The sequence below is a fragment of the Schistocerca cancellata genome, chromosome 3, assembly GCF_023864275.1.
Source record: "Schistocerca cancellata isolate TAMUIC-IGC-003103 chromosome 3, iqSchCanc2.1, whole genome shotgun sequence".
Taxonomy (NCBI): domain Eukaryota; kingdom Metazoa; phylum Arthropoda; class Insecta; order Orthoptera; family Acrididae; genus Schistocerca; species Schistocerca cancellata.
Window position 1 is genome coordinate 186,392,701 of NC_064628.1, and position 21,162 is coordinate 186,413,862.

Genomic DNA, 21,162 nt, shown 5'->3' on the forward strand with positions numbered 1-21,162 from the left:
GAGAAAATAGTCATGTGATCTATAAACTTAACTGCAATCATTGTGCCGCATTCTACACTGGCATTGCCAACAAGCTGTGTTGGCATGAATGGTCACCAACAAACTGTGGCCGAGAGACAGCTGGACTATCTGTTTAATGAACATTCTAAGTAGCACAATGTGCTTCACTTGAATTACTGCATCAAAGCCTGTATGATCTGGATCCTTCTTTCCAATCCCAGTTTTATGAACTATACTGCAATATATTCTGCAATCCAGTAACGCCCTCCCCCCCTGGCCAGTCCACTTCCTTCATCTACCTATCCCCTTCCCTCCTCCAATTCCAGGACTACACAGCCTTCTATTGCACCAATGCACCCATTAGTCTCTCTCTTTTTTTCCTCCTCTGCTTTTCTCCTTTCCTATTCCTCTTCCTCCCCCCTCCCAAACCTCCCAACAGCAAATAGCAGCCCCACTCTCTTCCTACCCGGTCCACACATGCCACCACAAGCAGCATTACACCCTCTCCCATTCCTACCCTGCTACCCACCACCATCCCCACTCCAGCCTCCCCCTTACCCCCTCCCCCCCCCCCTACCACTCAGATTGCTCCTCCCATCAGAAGCTGTTGGTAGCAATCTGGTCTTGGTGGCCAGATAGAGTGGTCAAGTAAATGTGAGTTGTGCTTGCATGAATGTCTCTGTGTTTTCTACGTCAGAAAAAGGCCTTTTGGCCAAAAGCTCACATTTATACACTGAGGCTCATAAATTAAGCATAATGCTGATACATGATGAAACAACGCTCTGGTGAGCGATTTGTGGGTTTAAATCACCTCGAGGTATGACCATTCGATGCACTTGACCTATGGTCGTCGCACAGTGGCGCAGGCAGAAGTCCACATACTAAGAAGTGTGTTGGTGCATGTCAGAGTATGGTGCAGCGACAAAGTGTGCAGACGTTTTCAGACGTGCTAATAGTGACTGTGTTGAAAATGGCTAAAAGAACTCATATTGATGACGTTATGAGAGGTAGAATACTAGGGCAATTGGAGGCTGCTCAAACACAGAAGGTTGTAGCACGGGCGCTCCATGTGCCACAAAGTCTGATCTCAAGATTATGGCAACGATTCCAGCAGACAGGAAACGCGTCCAGGCGCTACAGTACGGGACGTCCATAGTGTACAACACCACAAGAAGACCCATAGCTCACCATCAGTGCCCACAGACGGCCATGGAGTACTGCAGGTAGCCTCGCTCTGGACCTTACCGCAGCCACTGGAACAGTTGTCTCCAGACACACAGTCTACAGACGACTAAACAGACATGGTTTATTCGCCCAGAGACCTGCAAGGTGCATTCCACTGACCCCTGGTCACAGGAGAGCCCATAAAGTCTGGTGTCAAGAAAAAAGTACATGGTCATTGGAACAGTGGTCCCAGGTTATGTTCACAGGGGTCCAGGTATAGTCTGAACAGTGATTCTAGCCAGGTTTTCATCTAGCGTGAACCAGGAACCAGATACCAACCCCTTAATGTCCTTGAATGGGACCTGTATGGAGGTCGTGGTTTGGTGGTGTAGGATGGGATTATGATTGGTGCATGTCTTTGACAGAGGAATTGTAACAGGTTACGTGTATCGGGACGTCATTTTGCACCAGTATGTCCGCCATTTCAGGGGTGCTGTGGGTCCCACCTTCCTCCTGATGGATGATAACGCACGGCTCCACCGAGCTGCCATCGTGGAGGAGTACCTTAAAACAGAAGATATCTGCCTGTTCTCGAGACCTAAACCCCATCGAGCACGTTTGGGATGCTCTCGGTCGACGTATCGCTGCACATCTTCAAACCCTACGACACTTCAGTAGCTCCGACAGGCACTGGTGCAAGAATGGGAGGCTATACCGCAGCAATTGCTCGACCACCTGATCCAGAGTATGCCAACCCGTTGTGCGGCCTGTGTACGTGTGCATGGTGATCACATCCCATATTGATTTCGGGGTACATGCGCAGGAAACAGTGGCGTTTTGTAGCACGTGTGTTTTGGGAAGGTTTTCTCAACTTATCACCAATACCGTGGACTTACAGATCTGTGTCGTGTGTGTTCCCTATGTGCGTATGCTATTAGCGCCAGTTTTGTGTAGTGCCACGTTGTGTGGCACCACATTCTGAAATCATCCTTAATTTATGAGCATGAGTGCAGCAGTCTTTTAGTTGTGTCTGTCTTCAGATCAACATATTATCTATATTGTGAGTAGCAATCTATACCTTTCATAATATTGTTGTTATTCCATCCTGGATTTTCCATTGTTTGATTTTACTCAGAATGTTTGGTGTATTCTGCTTTTGTTTTGTGTCTGTGGATTTAGCTATCACTGTACTGTCAATTTTCGGGGGCAATCAACTCTACAGTCTTGACAGAAACTCGAACCAAACAGTGAAACCTGTTACAATTTGAAACTTCATGGCAGATTAAAACTGTGTGCCGGACCGAGACTCGAACTCGGGCCCTTTGCCTTTCACGGGCAAGTGCTCTACCAACTGAGCTACCCAAGCACGACTCAAGCCCCGTCCTCACAGCTTTACTTCTGCCAGTACCTCGTCTCCTGCCTTCCAAACTTTACAGAAGCTCTCCTGCGAACCTTGCAGAACTAGCACTCCTGAAAGAAAGGATATTGCGGAGACATGGCTTAGCCACAGCCTGGGGGATGTTTCCAGAATGAGATTTTCACTCTGCAGCGGAGTGTGCGCTGATATGAAACTTCCTGGCAGATTAAAACTGTGTGCCCGACCGAGACTCGAACTCGCGACCTTTGCCTTTCGCGGGCAAGTGTTCTACCATCTGAGCTACCGAAGCACGACTCATGCCCGGTACTCACAGTTTTACTTCTGCCAGTACCTCGTCTCCTACCTTCCAAACTTTACAGAAGCTCTCCTGCGAACCTTGCAGAACTAGCACTCCTGAAAGAAAGGATATTGCGGAGACATGGCTTAGCCACAGCCTGTGGGATGTTTCTACAATGAGATTTTCACTCTACAGCGGAGTGCGCGCTGATATGAAACTTCCTGGCAGATTAAAACTGTGTGCCGGACCGAGACTCGAACTCGGGAAGTTTGGAAGGTAGGAGACGGGGTACTGGCAGAAGTAAAGCTGTGAGGACGGGGCGTGAGTCGTGCTTGGGTAGCTCAGTTGGTAGAGCACTTTCCCGCGAAAGGCAAAGGTCCCGAGTTCGAGTCTCGGTCCGGCACACAGTTTTAATCTGTCAGGAAGTTTCATATCAGCGCAAACTCTGCTGTAGAGTGAAAATCTCATTCTATTACAATTAAGTTCTACTGAGGATGGACTTAACACGCAAAGTATAAGTGATTTGCAACAGACGAAGTTCAACAGATTAAAACACAAAGATGATAGAAGATTTCGCCATAGAATATGAATTCAATAAAGAATGTACAAAAGTAATTTAAATAAAGTCTTTCTATGACACATTAAATAATTTAGTGATTTAAATACTCCAAAAGTTTTGGTCTCAAGTGTTATGCATTTTTGCGAGCGCATCCTTCGTAAATTAAGTTAGTCTTTGTTTTTCCCGATGTTTTTTCTGAAGCGTTCACCTTTAAGTCAGATCATTATGAAGTCTTGCAGCTTCACAGAATTGAACCAAGTATTTAGAAAGGTGAGCACTTGAATTTTCAGAGTCTTCGAAAGTCTGCTGATCAGAACCAGTAGAAACTACGTCTGAATCATGCGTGTATTATGAAGTGAATTTGGTACATGGAACGTTTATTCGATCTGCCTGTTACTTCATGACTTGGCGTGAACTTGTGTTTACTGGACAACCAGAATAGTTCGTTTTCTGTATGCTAATTTTGGAGAACATATCTCGTAAAGAAACAGCGGTCTGGCTAAAAGTGCTTTAAAACTGGACACAGACAGCGTCTACCGCAAAAACATTTATTTCGATTGTAATCGGCTTCGGTCAGTTTTTGACTATCCTCAGACCCTCATACTGTGATGGTAGGCGGTGGTGATGAATGGAGAGGGCATTGTAACTCCACGAAAGTCAAATGCCTACTGAAATCGACGTTCGTTAACATCCGCTCCATTCACCGCCACCGCCTGTGACCATGGTATGAGGACCTGAAGACGGTAAAAGACTGACCGAAACCGGTTACCATGGAAATAAATGTTTTTGCGATCGAGACCATGCTCAGTTTTAAAGTATATCTGTACCCTGCTGCGATATGTTCTGGGTCAGAGAACATTTTAATTTGACAGGGAATTGCAATATATGTTTGGTCTACAATGCCTTCATCATCGTCAAAGAGGATGAAATGGTGGTGAACAACATTGAAAAGGATGTTACACATCGGGAGACACATGAAAACACATAGTAAATGTCATCTGTAACAGTGCGGTGGTAACGTCTTTGGAAAAGTTAAACGGTAAATAAATACGAGGTGTTTAGAAATTACCTTTACAAACTTCTAGGACTTGTAGAGGAGTGAGAGTACATAATATTTTAAATAGGAACCTATGTTCGGAAACATACAGTTCCTTGCTATAGCAGTTTTAAAACATATTTGCTTGTTAGGTATGTAACAGAGTAGTCATGGTAAGAGGTGGGGGGAGGGGGGCGGTTGGTTACGTAGGATCGGCTGATGTTACATGTCGTCTATCCCACCTCTTGGACGTGGTTGTAGTGTCATTCACGTGCCTGTGAGTGTTACAGCAACATGGATGAGTATACGTTTGCAGAATACTGCGACACGATCATTCTGAACGGCGAAGCTCGCGGTAATGGAAGCGCTGCTGGTCGCCATAATTAGATCGTTATCCACACGTCCGATTCCATCGCATTCCCTTTTCGCCACAGTTACGCAGCGGCTTCGAGAATGTTTGCCTTCACCGTCAGCAGGCTTGACTGTAGTGCTACGAGGAGACGCCGCACATCCGAATTAGAGGAGGCCTTCCTGCATCACTTTGTAGGAAACCTGTCAAAGAGTACACCAGAAATTTCTATGGCTATTAATGAGGGGAATTTAAAACAAGCGATGTACTGGAACACGCCAAATCAATTACTTTTAAAAGTGGTCGCGTTACTAACGTGTTTTCAAATGGTTGTAACCTGAAACGGTACTTTTCCGGACAGGGTTCCATTTCAAAATATTATCTATTTTCTTCCCTCTACAAGTCCTACAACTTTGTAATTGGAATTTTCGAACATTCTGTGTAAATAGGACAAACCAAGAAACATTAACATTAACCGCCGAAAGCTCGAAGGTGAAGTAAAATGGAGGAGGATAACATCTGCAAAGTCTGATACTCAACAGAAGAAACGATGTACATACGGTAAAACAACCTAAAAGCCTGTATAAAAATTAAATTAAATTAAATTAACAATCACAATAAAATTAAAGTTATACAAGACAAGAGTACTGAAGAATAACTTGAAGGGGTTTTACTTATAAAATATGAGTAAAAGATTATATCAGGAGAGACATAAGCTAAATTATATATCGCTGGTATGATAAATTTCTCTTACTATACGGAAGATGACTAATGAAACAGTATAATATATGTTCATAGACAGTTACAATAAAAGGCATAAATACAAGAAAAATTGGAGAAATATAATGAAACAGTGTGGGGAGAATTGGAGAAATGTGAGGTGTAAGTGAAGTTTAGAAAAAGGGAAAAATTGAACTGTGTTTGATATTCAATACTACATCCTCACTGTGTGCCAGATATTTATTGATCTGTGGAGTTTTGAAAGACTTAAGTTTTAGCCTTTGTTCGTTATGTGGAGGGCGTGGGGGTGTGGCTGGAGCTGTGGCCCTCACTCAGTATATCCTCACGATACCAGCTAAGCTAAGAGGAAATGTACACTTTCGAGTTTCACTAAAATTACATTACTTTTGTGTTTTCCAGCCCTAGGTATTTGTGGATTAATCTTACAAAACACCTTGCAGGGATAATGTTGACTTTAGTAGCTGCTTCCAGATGACGTTTATTCATATAACTTCAAAGACGATCAAAAAAATTGTTTTCGATATTCTACGCATAATTTTCATTAATGTTATGTTTCTTTGGAGATATCAGATGTGTGAGAAGGTGAGGGCTCCTGCTGCCAAAGAAAATAGAATAATTTGGTATTCCACACGATTTGAAGTCATGACATCTTGTACCAAACCTCCACGCGACAGTCAAAAGCAAGACGGAAAAGAAGCGCGGTACCAATGCAATTCACTGAGGCAGTGTCATGGATACCTACCGCATTGTCATCCTCTAGATCTGAGGTCGAGTGTGCAGTGGACTTTCCTCTTGCTACTATTCCCAGAGAACCTCGTTTTGGGGGATATCGTGTTGACAGCAGGGTTGTCATTGACTTTAGCACACTATAACAGCGGATGGTCAGGCCAATTATTAGCAGAAAACCAGAAATGAAAGCACGTATCATCGAGAAGAATTTCCACGCTCTAGGGCGCACAAGCCATAGTCCACACGCACACCTCTGCGCATCGGTCGTCACGAGGCGCAGTGAATACACTCCTGGAAATTGAAATAAGAACACCGTGAATTCATTGTCCCAGGAAGGGGAAACTTTATTGACACATTCCTGGGGTCAGATACATCACATGATCACACTGACAGAACCACAGGCACATAGACACAGGCAACAGAGCATGCACAATGTCGGCACTAGTACAGTGTATATCCACCTTTCGCAGCAATGCAGGCTGCTATTCTCCCATGGAGACGATCGTAGAGATGCTGGATGTAGTCCTGTGGAACGGCTTGCCATGCCATTTCCACCTGACGCCTCAGTTGGACCAGCGTTCGTGCTGGACGTGCAGACCGCGTGAGACGACGCTTCATCCAGTCCCAAACATGCTCAATGGGGGACAGATCCGGAGATCTTGCTGGCCAGGGTAGTTGACTTACACCTTCTAGAGCACGTTGGGTGGCACGGGATACATGCGGACGTGCATTGTCCTGTTGGAACAGCAAGTTCCCTTGCCGGTCTAGGAATGGTAGAACGATGGGTTCGATGACGGTTTGGATGTACCGTGCACTATTCAGTGTCCCCTCGACGATCACCAGTGGTGTACGGCCAGTGTAGGAGATCGCTCCCCACACCATGATGCCGCGTGTTGGCCCTGTGTGCCTCGGTCGTATGCAGTCCTGATTGTGGCGCTCACCTGCACGGCGCCAAACACGCATACGACCATCATTGGCACCAAGGCAGAAGCCACTCTCATCGCTGAAGACGACACGTCTCCATTCGTCCCTCCATTCACGCCTGTCGCGACACCACTGGAGGCGGGCTGCACGATGTTGGGGCGTGAGCGGAAGACGACCTAACGGTGTGCGGGACCGTAGCCCAGCTTCATGGAGACGGTTGCGAATGGTCCTCGCCGATACCCCAGGAGCAACAGTGTCCGTAATTTGCTGGGAAGTGGCGGTGCGGTCCCCTACGGCACTGCGTAGGATCCTACGGTCTTGGCGTGCATCCGTGCGTCGCTGCGGTCCGGTCCCAGGTCGACGGGCACGTGCACCTTCCGCCGACCACTGGCGACAACATCGATGTACTGTGGAGACCTCACGCCCCACGTGTTGAGCAATTCGGCGGTACGTCCACCCGGCCTCCCGCATGCCCACTATACGCCCTCGCTCAAAGTCCGTCAACTGCACATACGGTTCACGTCCACGCTGTCGCGGCATGCTACCAGTGTTAAAGACTGCGATGGAGCTCCGTATGCCACGGCAAACTGGCTGACACTGACGGCGGCGGTGCACAAATGCTGCGCAGCTAGCGCCATTCGACGGCCAACACCGCGGTTCCTGGTGTGTCCGTTGTGCCGTGCGTGTGATCATTGCTTGTACAGCCCTCTCGCAGTGTCCGGAGCAAGTATGGTGGGTCTGACACACCGGTGTCAATGTGTTCTTTTTTCCATTTCCAGGAGTGTATTATGGGGCAGCTCTAGGCACACAAGAAGTTCATCTGAACAGGCGGGTGGCAGGGTATCTATACAGTGCAAGTCGCAAGAGCCGACAAACCATGTTAGTCAGTAAAGCTCTTTTCTGTTAGGAAGCGGTATTTTTCTCGTCTTATGGTTGTTTGCGTGGCGTAAAACTCGGTGGTCGTCTCTCAGCGGCGAGCGATGCATAAACCTACTGTTTGGACGTGTGGGTAAGTACATTTGCCAACAGAGTTTGGCATGAGATCTGCACCTACACCAAGACAAATGCACAATGCGCAACTCTTGCAGTTGTCAAAAACGTTTTAGGAACACTCCACGACTATTAGGTTGCTTCTTCGGCTGGCCAGGTCTCCTGATCGCAGTCCTTATAACCATATATGAGACACCATAGAGAGCCACGTGCTTGTGGATGACGTTTGAGCGGTCATGAATCGTGATATCTCTTCAATGATTTCAGTGTCACGCCACAACACTTGGCTATCGCCATCAGTACAAAAGACTACACTACACTACCTGTTCAAAAGTATCCGGACACCTATTAGTGGACATGAATATGGCGTGTATCCATCCTTCGCATTTACGATGGCTTTAACTCTGCTGGAGACACTTTCAAAGAGGTGTCTGAATGTATGAGGAGGAATGACAGCCCATTCTTCCTCAAGATCCGAAACGAAAGACGCAACTGATGTTGGATGCTGCAGTTTGGAATAAAGTCGACGTCCTAACTCATTCCAAAGATGTCTCAGTGGGTTAACGTCTAGAGCCTGAGCAGCGAAGTCAAAATGGCTCTGAGCACTAGGCGACTTAACTTCTGAGGTCATCAGTCGCCTAGAACTTAGAACTAATTAAACCTAACTAACCTAAGGACATCACACACATCCATGCCCGAGGCAGGATTCGAACCTGCGACCGTAGCGGTCGCCTGGCTCCAGACTGTGGCGCCTAGAACCGCACGGCCACTCCGGCCGGCAGCGAAGTCCATTTTAGAAATGTTACTCTCCACAAACCATTTCCCCACAGAAAGTGTTTCTCAACATGGTGCTTTGTCATGCTGATACAAACACTTATCGTCTCTCAGCTGTTCTTCCACACTGTATATAGTAAACAATAGTGTAAAATATGTTCATATGCTTCCGCATTGAACCTTTTCATAAACGCATTTAGGGAACCGCAGCCTAACCACGAAAAACAACCTCAGGCTGTAACACCATCTCCTTCGTACTTTGCTGTTGGCACTACACATGATGGCAGGTAACTTTTTTCGGAAATTTCACAAACCAAAACAGTTCCAACGGGTTGGCACAGGATATGGCGTGATTTATCACTCCAATCAGTCTTTTTTCCGTCATACGCTATCCAGTGGCGTCGCCGCTTATAGCACCACAAGCGCCACTTTCCACTGCCTATAAAAATATGAGGATTACGAGAACCTGTTAAACCACTGAGCACCATCTTTTTTAGTTCCTTACGCACAGTCATTCTGTTAGCTAGCCTGCAGGCAGCACATTAGAACGAGTGATTACTCGGCTGATACCATGCGACTTCTTACCACAACACTTTAGATCGACTGAAATGTCCATGATAGATTTTTTACTCAGGTGACATTCAATGACTAGTCCTCGTTCGAACTCAACGAGTTCTCCTAACTGACCCATTCTGTTGTTACTACTCGTTGATGGCAACACAACACACCCCGCGTTCTTTTATACTGGCGGGTCCGCCTCTCGGGACATCTAGTGGTCAGTTTCGTATTACTAATCAGTGCCCAGATACTTTCGATCAGGTAGTGTAATAGATATTCCTCTGTATCTCGTGTGAAAAAAATTGAAAAATAAGTTTATGGAATAGTAAGTGCCATGTATTATACGCGCATAGGAAATAGCATCGATATTGTACGTATATCACTTGATTCTTCTGTCACAATAAGAAAGTTTAACATTACCTAATTTTTCAACATACTTATAATAATAAAGCTTACAAGAATTATCATCACCCACTAGTAATCCTTTCATATGCTCCGGCCATCTTACCTGTAGAAGAGTAGTAACACAAGGCAGCATAGTGCCGCAAAAAGTATGGAATACTTCCAGCTGGGAAACATCTGAACAGACAAGCTGGCAAAAGCCAATCCGACAGCCAGAGCAACGTTTGCCATGCAATTTATGCTGGATCGGTTTCTGATATCCGTCAGTTCCAGACCTGAAATATCAAAATGTGTTTCATATTTAACCACTGAATTTCCAGCGTCTTATGTTTCGACTTTAAGTCATTTTCTATAATGCAGTACGATATTGCCCTTTACAAAAACGTTCCTAAAAGGCTAAACACTATGTATAATCACCAAAATATGATACTGAGTCCACATACAGGGTGTCTCAAACCTTTTGGGTCAAATTAAAACATGTGTAGTGGGTCCACAACCGATTATATTGAGATAGCGAACCAATGGTTGGAAATGCATGTTTGTTGTGTTGTGGACATACACAGCATGCACTGCATGAAAACATTGTAGCTCATAGTAATTGTTCAAAGTGACGACCGCGAGTAATCAGTGCATGCATGGAAACGGCCCGTGAAATTCTGCCACACTCCCTAAAGATTCCTGGTGTATGTTGTGCCAGCAGAAAGGCAGTTGGGACCACAGCAAGCAGGACGTCATCTGTTTTTATGGGGTCTCATACACAAATGTCTTGACATAACACAAGAGGAACATGTCTAGAGGTGTGAGATACGGCGATCGTTCTGACCATGGCACAGCATCTCCCCCTTCAATCCAGCTATGAAGGTATATGATGTTTAGGCGCTCGTGTACATTAACATCTAATTGGGCTGGTGCAATGTCGAACTGAAACCTCATCCTTTCGAGACAAGAAGGGGTTCAGTCACCATGAACTATGGCAGCACATCTCACAGGAACACCAGGTGACATGGACCAGTCAAACATGGACGCAACTAATACGGTCCTGTTAGGTGATCTTTGACAATGTCCACCCATACTTTGACAGATAATCGTTACTGGTGGTCATCTACCTGGATGCCACGGGGGTTGTCCTCACTCCGGATGTGGCTGTTGCAGCTATTGAAAACTCCATCACAGGTGAATGAAGCATCATACGTGAACAATACAAACTATGAGAAGTTCAGCACTACGACACGGCGGTGGATAATCCATTGTCAAAAGTGAATGGGGGACTCAAAATACGTTGGTCCCACTGGTTGCACGTATTCATTATGATAGGGGTAAAATACCTGTTCCAACAGTTCACACTGTATTCTTCGAAGGGTCTATTTCACAGGCAAGTTGATGCGTGGCTGTTGCTGGGTGGTAGGCCATACGATCTAACAACATCTCCTGAAACTCTTGTGTTCGGACATATCTTTGTCAGGAACCTTGGCTGGCTCTCCGTAGCGCGAATGACCCCATCTCTCCTAAGGCGATATCCACGGAGATAAACTTCTTCCAATTACAATGGTTCCTGCTGGGAAAGCGTTCTCTACACATTCGTACTACATTAAGGGCGCTATATCCTGCCGCCCCATACGATAAATGCAATAGTCTCTACCAACTCTAGTGACGTGCAACATCCCATCTTTGACCATACGTCATGCACTGCATAGTAACACTCCACACCGTGGACACATCACAAGCTGTCTGATGCAATGGACAACTGACACCAGACATAGGGGTGTGTGTGTGCGTTATAGGTCAATGCAGCGGTGGGATGAAAGCAGTCTCACTTGACACATATGCTGTGGCTGAGTTGTGTGCAATATATCTGTTTGGTGGTCAGGTGTGGACAATCTTTATTGTCCGCTGACTGTTCCAGTGTATGACGACACCTGGGATCTTTGCGGGAATGCAGCAGAACTACATGCGCCATTACAATCCGTGCATTGAGACTGGCAGAGGTTGCTTTGAGCAATACTATGAGCCACATTGTTGTTATGCAGTGTACGCTGGGTGTGTCCATAACACAATAAATATACATTTCCGCCCATTGCCTCCCTATCTCAATACGATCGGCTATTGATAATTATCATCTGTTTCAGATTGACTCAAAAGGTTTGACACACCCTGTATAATTTATGGTTACATAATTAGATCATTAAATGTCTAGAGCAGAATATTACATCACCAAAACTACAGCTTGACTAAATTAAAATATCGCATGAAGAAGTCATTGAAATGGCCCAGAAGGAATTTCATTTATGACTCGTTGTTTCCATAACACTAGCGCAGAGCATAAAAGTAGCTTGGGGAAATCTGAAACAACTGTCAAGAATCTGCACCCAAATTTCTACCCACTCGTCTCAGATGCTCAGCCTGTTTTCAGAGTGATGACAGCCGGTGCCCCTTTGTTCGAAAGCAGTCCGCTGACGGATCAAACTATTTATGAAGTGTCAAGGAATATGTTTTGGGACAAATTTTTATTGGTGTAACTAAGTAAGTGAGTGGCATGAGATTTTCACTCTGCAGCGGAGTGTGCGCTGATATGAAACTTCCTGGCAGATTAAAACTGTGTGCCCGACCGAGACCGAACTCGGGACCTTTGCCTTTCGCGGGCAAGTGCTCTACCAACTGAGCTACCGAAGCACGACTCACGCCCGGTACTCACAGCTTTACTTCTGCCAGTACCTCGTCTCCTACCTTCCAAACTTTACAGAAGCTCTCCTGCGAACCTTGCAGAACTAGCACTCCTAGTTGGTAGAGCACTTGCCCGCGAAAGGCAAAGGTCCCGAGTTCGAGTCTCGGTCGGGCACACAGTTTTAATCTGCCAGGAAGTTTCAAGTAAGTGAGTGTTTGGCTATACGTCGAAAGTTTCCACATTCAGTTCTCAGTGACTCTCACTTTTTTCACTTATCGTATCTTTCATGTCTGTGCAACTATTCGTATTTGTGAAAAATTCCACGTTTTACTGTGGTTCGGAGCTGATGGGCCCCCTATGACTATTTGCATTAAGTTCATTTAAAGACAGGGGGTTATTAATGATATAGTATATGGCCATGCCTTTGGGGTTCAGACCTGCCTGTTTTGATAGACAGAGATTGGCAGACAGCAAACGAGCAGGGGAATTGTTGAATAATTGTTTCGTTGCTCGAAGAAAGCGGTTGCCGTTTGCAATACCAAATAGGGCATTCAGAATGTATACTCGCGGGTGGTCGAGAACTACGACGTGAGCTGGTGACCGATAGGTGCAGTTATTCACTGTGAGGAAGACCACCCTCAACGAGTGCCAAAAAAAGAAAAAGTTTCCGTTTATTCCACGCAGTGGACTGTCACAGTGTAACTAATCAGCGACATACGTAACTTGCCTTTTCTTTGTAACTGAAAAATAGTCACATCGCACCCGTTGTGTGACGGTGCATAAAGTATCTTTAGTGGCCCCTGAAAACGAGTTATGAGCTACGAATCATATACTAATAAAATATGTGCTTAACATTTAATATAAAAAAGCAGTAATGATGTGCAAAGGCGAATTAGCTACAAAGCAAATCGAAAATTTTTAAAATCGATACCTGGAATGTATGCAATAGATCTTGATGAATGTGTCTCCCTGAACTGAGTTAGAAATAAATAGTTATCTAGAACTGAGTTTCTCTGAGCGTATACAATGTTCAGATAACCTACGGATATGCAGCCAGATGACGTCGTCGACAAGCGCCGATATTTCGACAGGTGTACAACCTGTCATTTTCAAAGCAAAACTGCAGGAAGTAAGCGCTATGCAAATGAATTTCCAGTTCTGATTGCAGGGAGATTCCAGAAAGATATAGCGCCACCACATAACTATACATGACCGACATCAAAAGTTATGGATGGTCATCAAGTGAGTTAGCATTAATTCTGTCCCTCTGTTTTTGACAGCGAAAGAGCACGATACCACTCAGGATTCAAGCAAAACCTCCATCTCTATTTATAAGGTTACTTGCTAATTTAGTTTAAACTACTTCTTTAATAACATCAACCCAATAGCGGAAAGTTCATTTCAAAATATTCGTGTTGTTGTATTCCATAGGATGACTGGTGCCAAGACAATGCTCTGCACTTGCAGAATTCCTCAGCTGTTGTGTGTGGCGCTTACGCTCAGTAAACTGGAAATTTGTGGTAAGTTCTATGGGACCAAACTGCTGAGGTCATCGGTCCCTAGGCTTACACACTACTTAATCTTAAACTAACTTACGCTAAGGACAACACACACACACCCATGCCCAAGAGAGGACTCGAACCTGCGACGGGGAGTACCGCGCGGGGAACCGTGGCAAGTCGCCCGAGACCGACGGCTACCTCGCGCGGCTTACGCTCAGTACACTGGTCCTCCGTGGTCCTTACACTGACCAATAGAGGGTGGTTCATTCATCGTGACCGGGCCAAATATCTCACGAAATAAGCGTCAAACGAAAAAACTACAAAGAACGAATCTTGTCTAGCTTGAAGGGGGAAACCAGATGGCGCTATGATTGGCCCGCTAGGTGGCGCTGCCATAGGTCAAACGGATATCAACTACGTTTTTTTAAATAGGAACCCCCATTTTTTATTACATGCTCGAGTAGTACGTATAGAAATGTGAATGTTTTAGTTGGATCACTTTTTTCGTTTTGTGATAGATGGCGCTGTAATAGTCACAAACGTGTAAGTACGTGGTATCACGGGAAAGTATTCGCAAGTACGAAGCACAAAGGGCTACTGCTTAACAATGGACAAGCCTCAGGTGGAAAATACCTCGTGCTGCTTTGTGGCTTCTCAAAGGCGTCTCTCGTTGGCAGCGGAAATGGAACAATGTGGACTACGTCTGTGTGGAAAACGTTCCGCATACAATATTGCAACAGCTTTCCCACTGCAATCCCCTTTGGCGTATGTGAGCAGTATGTCGTCTATTTCAGCAGCTGTATATTGGTACATGTCGCAATGCTGTCAACAATATTACTGCAGTGGCAGACCACGCAACGTCCGCAGTACGATGCAGACGAGGGCTGTGTGGGGGAATGTAGTGCTTGTACAAGGATGTTATTAGGTTCATACCGTGTATCCGCAGTACACAGATGGCTACAAGGTTGCATACCTTCCGTATTCAGACACCAATAATAGATCAGAACAAACCGTCACAACATTTCGTTCTCAGACCTCGCCGTATTCCAACGCCGAACCCGTACGTTTCCTGATAGATATTCCTTCTTGAAAACTGATCAGTTTGCCGTCCTGGAAAACATACCAAACGTTGACAGTGTTCTTTTGTGGCAATCTGTATATAATACAGGCTAGTTCTTATTAACGGTATGCCCCCGAAGCGACGTAGATTGTACTGAGACAAGTCATTTAATGTAAAACAAATGGGGCCGCAAATGTCAGTAAATACTCCTCCAAAAGTGGATGACAAATGTTGAAGATGTGATTTCACCAGATGCTGCGGCTGAATCTATCGGTCTTTCCTACCCGATCATTCCAACCGAAATCAAGTATTCACGTCGGTGCGACTCTGGGCGTACGTGCGTAAGTAGGGCTCACGGTTCAAGTCTTTTGCATTGCGTTAGACAGTCATGTGTTTCCAATGACGTAATGTTCATTACGGTATTTACCTGCCTCGCGGCCACCGCTGGTTAATTCAAAGAACACTGCAGCAAAAATCTACCATAATGCGTCACAACTAAAAAAATACGAGCACGTTTCCGAATTGCATCGCTACCAGTAAACGATCTTCTTGTTCTTTACTAAATGAAGTCTGTGACCAAGAAAGAGGAGCGACAAAAGGAAAGAACCACAAAGTAAGAACACCTTTTGCTTGATTACAGGGAGAACAATAATTTGGTAACTTCTACCTTTACAATACATCACATTTACGAAAGGTGTTCGAAAACAGAGCAGCCTATCGGAGCGGTGTGTAGCACTGCTCCCTACCTCCGAGGGTAAGATCGCTGCTCGTGCAGCGAGTTACGTCATCTGGTGACGTCATATGTTCTACATTTGTCGCCCACTTTTCGATATCTCCCGATATTTTCGGCGGTATGAGTCTTATATTGAGGAACATTGTCTGAGAGTCATCTACGTCGCTTCGGGGTTTTTGAAACGTTAGTGAGGATCATCCTGTGTATTGTTCACTATGGTTCTTTTGGATGTTAGGCACAGAGACAGGGACTTTATAAATTGCAAGATGCAGGCGTGCCAAAACCTAACAGCTAAGACAGCTCACTGTGCTAGGGAAGTACGGTTCACTCGTAAAAAAGTGATTTAAACGCCTTTGAAGCTGCCAAATATGTCGAAAAGCTAGTTCCCTTCTCTTACATCCCTAACTCTGCCCAGAACATGTTCACCTTTTTTGTGCTATGATGGAAGCGTTTTTTATTCACGTTACCAACTTTTACTCTTCCATAATTTTAATAACAGACGCCATTGCTTGCCAACTGATGTAGATTTTTGTTGACTCGGGCGACGAATGATCCGGTAGAGCTCTTTTTAGTGTCTTTTCAACCATTCTGCGTGGGTTGGACATCTCTGGATGGTTCTTCTCTGGCTACCCGCGCAGATTGTTGAACCTTTCCAGTACAGCCTGCTGTGTTCTCGGGGCACACAAGCCTCGTCACCATACCAAGGTCACATGCCTGCAGGAAGTTTTTGTTTAATTTTTTAAAAATATTGTCCTTATTGTTTAATTTGGATTATTTTGATTGTTTTTGTTCCATTTTATATTATTCCATTGTTTCTAAGTTTATTGGATTTATATCTACACATATTTCATTCATATACGCAAGAGATTTTATACGAGGTCATTTGAAAAATGCCATGCCATTAAAATTGCAACACCACGAATATGACGTGCTACAGACGCAAAATTTAACCGACAAGAAGAAGATGCAGTGATATGCAAATGATTAGCTTTTCAGAGCATTCACACAAGGTTGGCGCCGGTGGCGACACATACAACGTGCTGACATGAGCAAACTTTCCAACCAATTTCTCATACACAAACAGCAGTTGACCGGCGTTGCCTGGTGAAACGTTGTTATGATGCCTCGTATAAGGAGGATAAATGCGTACCATCACGTTTCCAACTTTGATAAAGGTCGGATTGTAGCCTATCGCGATTGCGGTTAATCGTATCGCGGCATTGCTGCTCGCGTTGATCGAGATCCAATGACTCTTAGCAGAATATGGAATCGGTGGGTTCAGGAGGGTAACACGGAACGCCGTGCTGGATCTCCACGGCCTCGTATCACTAGCAGTCGAGATGACAGGCATCTTATCCGAATGGCTGTAACGGATCGTGCAGCCAGGTCTCGATCCCTGAGTCAGCAGATGGGACGTTTGCAAGACAACAACCATCTGCACGAACAGTTCGACGAGGTTTGCAGCAGCATGGACTATCACGAGACCATGACCATGACGCTGCTTCACAGACAGCAGGATAATGCACGACCGCATGTTGCAGGTCCTGTACGGACCTTTCTGGATACAGAAAATGTTCGACTGCTGCCCTGGCCAGCACATTCGCCAGATCTCTCACCAAATGAAAACGTCTGGTCAATGGTGTCAGAGCAACTGGCTCGTCACAATACGACAGTTACTACTCTTGATGAACTGTGGTATCGTGTTGAAGCTGCATGGGCAGCTGTACCTGTACACGCCATCCAAGCTCTGTTTGACTCAATGCCCATGCGTATCAAGGCCGTTATTACGGCCAGAGGTGGTTGTTCTGGGTACTGATTTCTCAGGATCGATGCACCCAAATTTCGTGAAAATGTAATCACATTTCAGTTCTAGTATAATATATTTGTCCAATTAATACCCGTTTATCATCTGCATTTCTGTTTCGTGTAGCAATTTTAATGGCCAGTAGTGTACGTCATGCAATGCAGAAAATAATGGCAAACATAAATACTACATAGAACAAAAAATTAAATACTGTGCGAAGTTATGATAATAATTTCTATACATAGTTTATATTACGTAAATAAACTTACGATAAGACCGTATGACATAGATAAACGTATGATACGAATAAAAATTTGCAATGATTATACAAAAAAGACGTGGACACGCGGTTCACGTGAAGAAGCAACTTTGAAACTCAGAAAATTATTCAAATCTCTCCCTGTTAAAAAAGATTATATGTCAAATGGCTTCTGGACGGCAGAAGGCTTCCGTCTAATTTAGCAGCAGCATGAGACTGTACATTACCGTGCTTCTTAAAAGTAGTTACAAAGTAACCCTCAAGAATCAAGTGATCAGCCACGCAACGAAATAGTAAGAGTATTTCATTATATTTACTTAAAAGGTTATTTTATCCCATGCTGAACGACTTGCGGAGCTATTATTAAACTACTGAAAAGCATAAATCTTATTATCATCTCTTACCTTAAAACTGTAGTCATTGTTTATTTGAGGCCTGCAATAATAAAAATTGAAACTTAAGAACTGCCACTATGTGAATAATTTTGACGCGATATTTTGCAACAAGCAATCCGAATTAAGTCTGATTTCGATGTGGGGGAAATGACGTAGATCTGCGAAACAATGTATGCGACAAAATACGAGTATCAACTTTTCAATTCCGCACGAAAATTGAAACATAGCATAGTAGTTTTTCAAGAAAACGCAGTAAAACATTTTCTATTGCTTAGAAATAAGGCAACCTTTTTCCTGAAAATAATTTTAAGAACATTTCTGCATGATCATCGATAAAGATTTAAATGCTTTATCAAACAGCATGTCATTCTGTACAGGGCTGGGCATAATTGTGATTTGACACATTGATTGTTTTGCACGTCCAATGATTTTTCATTGATTTTAAGCCACTGTTGAATAAAATTTTTAACATATAAACAACGAAACCATAATCAACTGTAATAACCAGTTTTTTAGTTATATCCAAATGCTGCGCTTAAAATGCCAATCATTTATACAAAACACAGTTTCATTTGCAGACATGTGATTTGTCTCACGTAAAACCCGAACGATGAAAGATTTTTGCAAATGCTTCTTATATCTACCGTAAAAATGTATTTTTTACTATCATTTGTATCAAATTGAACCGTCTCAACAAGTGCGACACGCGTAAGCCGAACTTTGCGTGCATTTTACGTGTAAATTTAGTTCGCTATATCGCGGCAACGCATAAAGCTTCCACAAAACAACAAGACGACCATTAATTATATACATTTGTCTACATTTTTATAAATTTTAACTGGTTCGCACAAGAACTCGCGAAAAACGTGTTTTTTGGCATGTAAAATTGGAATGAAGCTAGATTTTTGAGAACGGGTTTTCAGGTGTATCGTTAGGCCATTTTTTTATATATCTGATTCATTTTAACTGTTCGCACGCGTTCAGTAGACTAATTTCACATGCTACTCTTAGCTCGACTTTAAACCATCGTATTTAGACAGTGGCTCAAGAAAACCTGTTTTGACTTTATCCATTTATATACCTTTGTGGAAAGTCTGAAGCGATTCGTACAAGAAATAGGACGCTTCAAAAATCTCCACGAAGAAAGGGCTTTTGCACGTAAAACCCAAATGAATCAAAATATTTTCCAACGCTTAAGACTTATCTTAGACAAAAATCCGATACACCGGTGGACCATATTTGAACCGTCAATTGCACTCTAGTCCGGAGTCAATTAAGAGTGACTGTTTTTTGCGTAAAATCCGAACGGTGGACATAGAAATGGTGCTATTACTTGAGTATTAATTTCAGGCAGTTAAATATTTTACAGAAGGAATTAATCGATTCGCACAATCTGCGTGGGCGCCAGCTCCGGGCCGTCGTTCAAACGTTGCTTTACATACAATAACATAGCTACAGTGAAACATGTTTGACTGGCTGTACAAATTGCCGCTGGTTCGGGCTAAACGAAAAACATTTCACCCCAAGTTCCTAGCTCAAACAGGAACCGAGCACCAAGACCCATCGAAACCGAGGCCCACGAGAAAGACAGGCCGTGGCTTGTACGTTACGAAGTTATAGTCCTGACAGGCCGCGGCTCGTACGTCACGAAGGTAGTCCGCTCAACTCAGCAGGAAAAAATGCGTTTCTAAACCTGTCAACACGCAGCTGGGCGTGTAAGTACTAACGAGAATTGCATCTTCCACTGGAATCTGCTATTATGAAGTCTTACTGATTAACAGTACTAGAGCAAAATTTAATTTGAAATCAATACTCGATATGAATGGTATAACGGCTTGTTTATAGCATTTAGTCTCTTCTGCCTAACAGTACTTATTACATGCTGGAAGTGGTGCCTTATGCAGCTGATAACAATTTTAGCATGATTTGATTTTATTGTACACCAGTACAGCTGTAGCAGATTATAAGTAGGCTCAAAATGGCTCTGAGCACAATGCGATTTAACTTCTGAGGTCATCAGTCGCCTAGAACTTAGAACTAATTAAACCTAACTAACCTAAGGACATCACACACATGCATGCCCGAGGCAGGATTCGAACCTGCGACCGTAGCGGTCACGCGGTTCCAGACTGAAGCACCTTTAACCGCACTGCCACACCGGCCGGCTATAAGTAGGCCCATGGACTTCCCATCATTATAGGACTAATAACAGTAAGATTCCATAATAGCGGATTCCAGTAGATGGTTCAGTTTTCGTTTGCACGGACACGCCTAGTTACAAGTCAACAGGTGTAGAAAGGTAGTTTGTCTGCTGACTTGAGCGAGCGAGCGAGCGCAGGACTACCTTCGTGACGTATGCGCCGCGGCCTGTCTTTCTCGTGGGCCTCGATCGAAACCGTATTTCTATACGCTGCCTTTTCATACATAGACTGCACAATCACATCCACCTGTTGTGCAGCTTCGACTGTTGCGGAACGTGCTGTTAGAGAGTCAATGATGTCCTGTAAGGCACCGACAGGGATGTGGAGCCATGCCCACTACAGTCCCGTCCGCATCTTCGCCAGGTTTCTCGGTTGCGGATCTATGACGCGAACAGTCCGATAGAGCTGGTCGCACATGTTCTCGACTGGCCTTAAATCAGGGGAGTTCGGTGGCAAGAGTGGTGCGTAAACTCATCTTCGTGCTCTTCGAAATTTGTACGCTCGTTGTAAGCTTTGTGAGACGTTGCATTGTCCTACTGGTAAATGCCATCGTGTCGAAGAAAAACAAACTATGTGAAGGGATGGTCCCCAGCATAGATAATAGTTATTTTTATCCATTATGCCTTCAGAATGACAAGACCACCAATGAATACTTCGAAAACATT

The 21,162-nt window shown here is 44.3% G+C and overlaps 1 protein-coding gene and 1 non-coding gene across 3 annotated transcripts in view; both read right to left on the reverse strand.

Moving 5' to 3' along the window:
• The window catches only part of LOC126174806 (solute carrier family 22 member 7-like), a 197,761-nt gene that overhangs the window by 112,933 nt on the left and 63,666 nt on the right, over positions 1-21,162 (reverse strand). For both annotated transcript variants that reach the window (XM_049921179.1, XM_049921180.1), the window contains one exon: positions 9,988-10,156. In XM_049921179.1, the coding sequence (XP_049777136.1) occupies positions 9,988-10,156 (169 nt within the window). The remainder of the gene's footprint in view (positions 1-9,987; positions 10,157-21,162) is intronic.
• Positions 2,457-2,531, reverse strand: Trnas-uga (transfer RNA serine (anticodon UGA)). Its single transcript has one exon. It is a non-coding gene; the product is annotated as a tRNA-Ser (tRNA).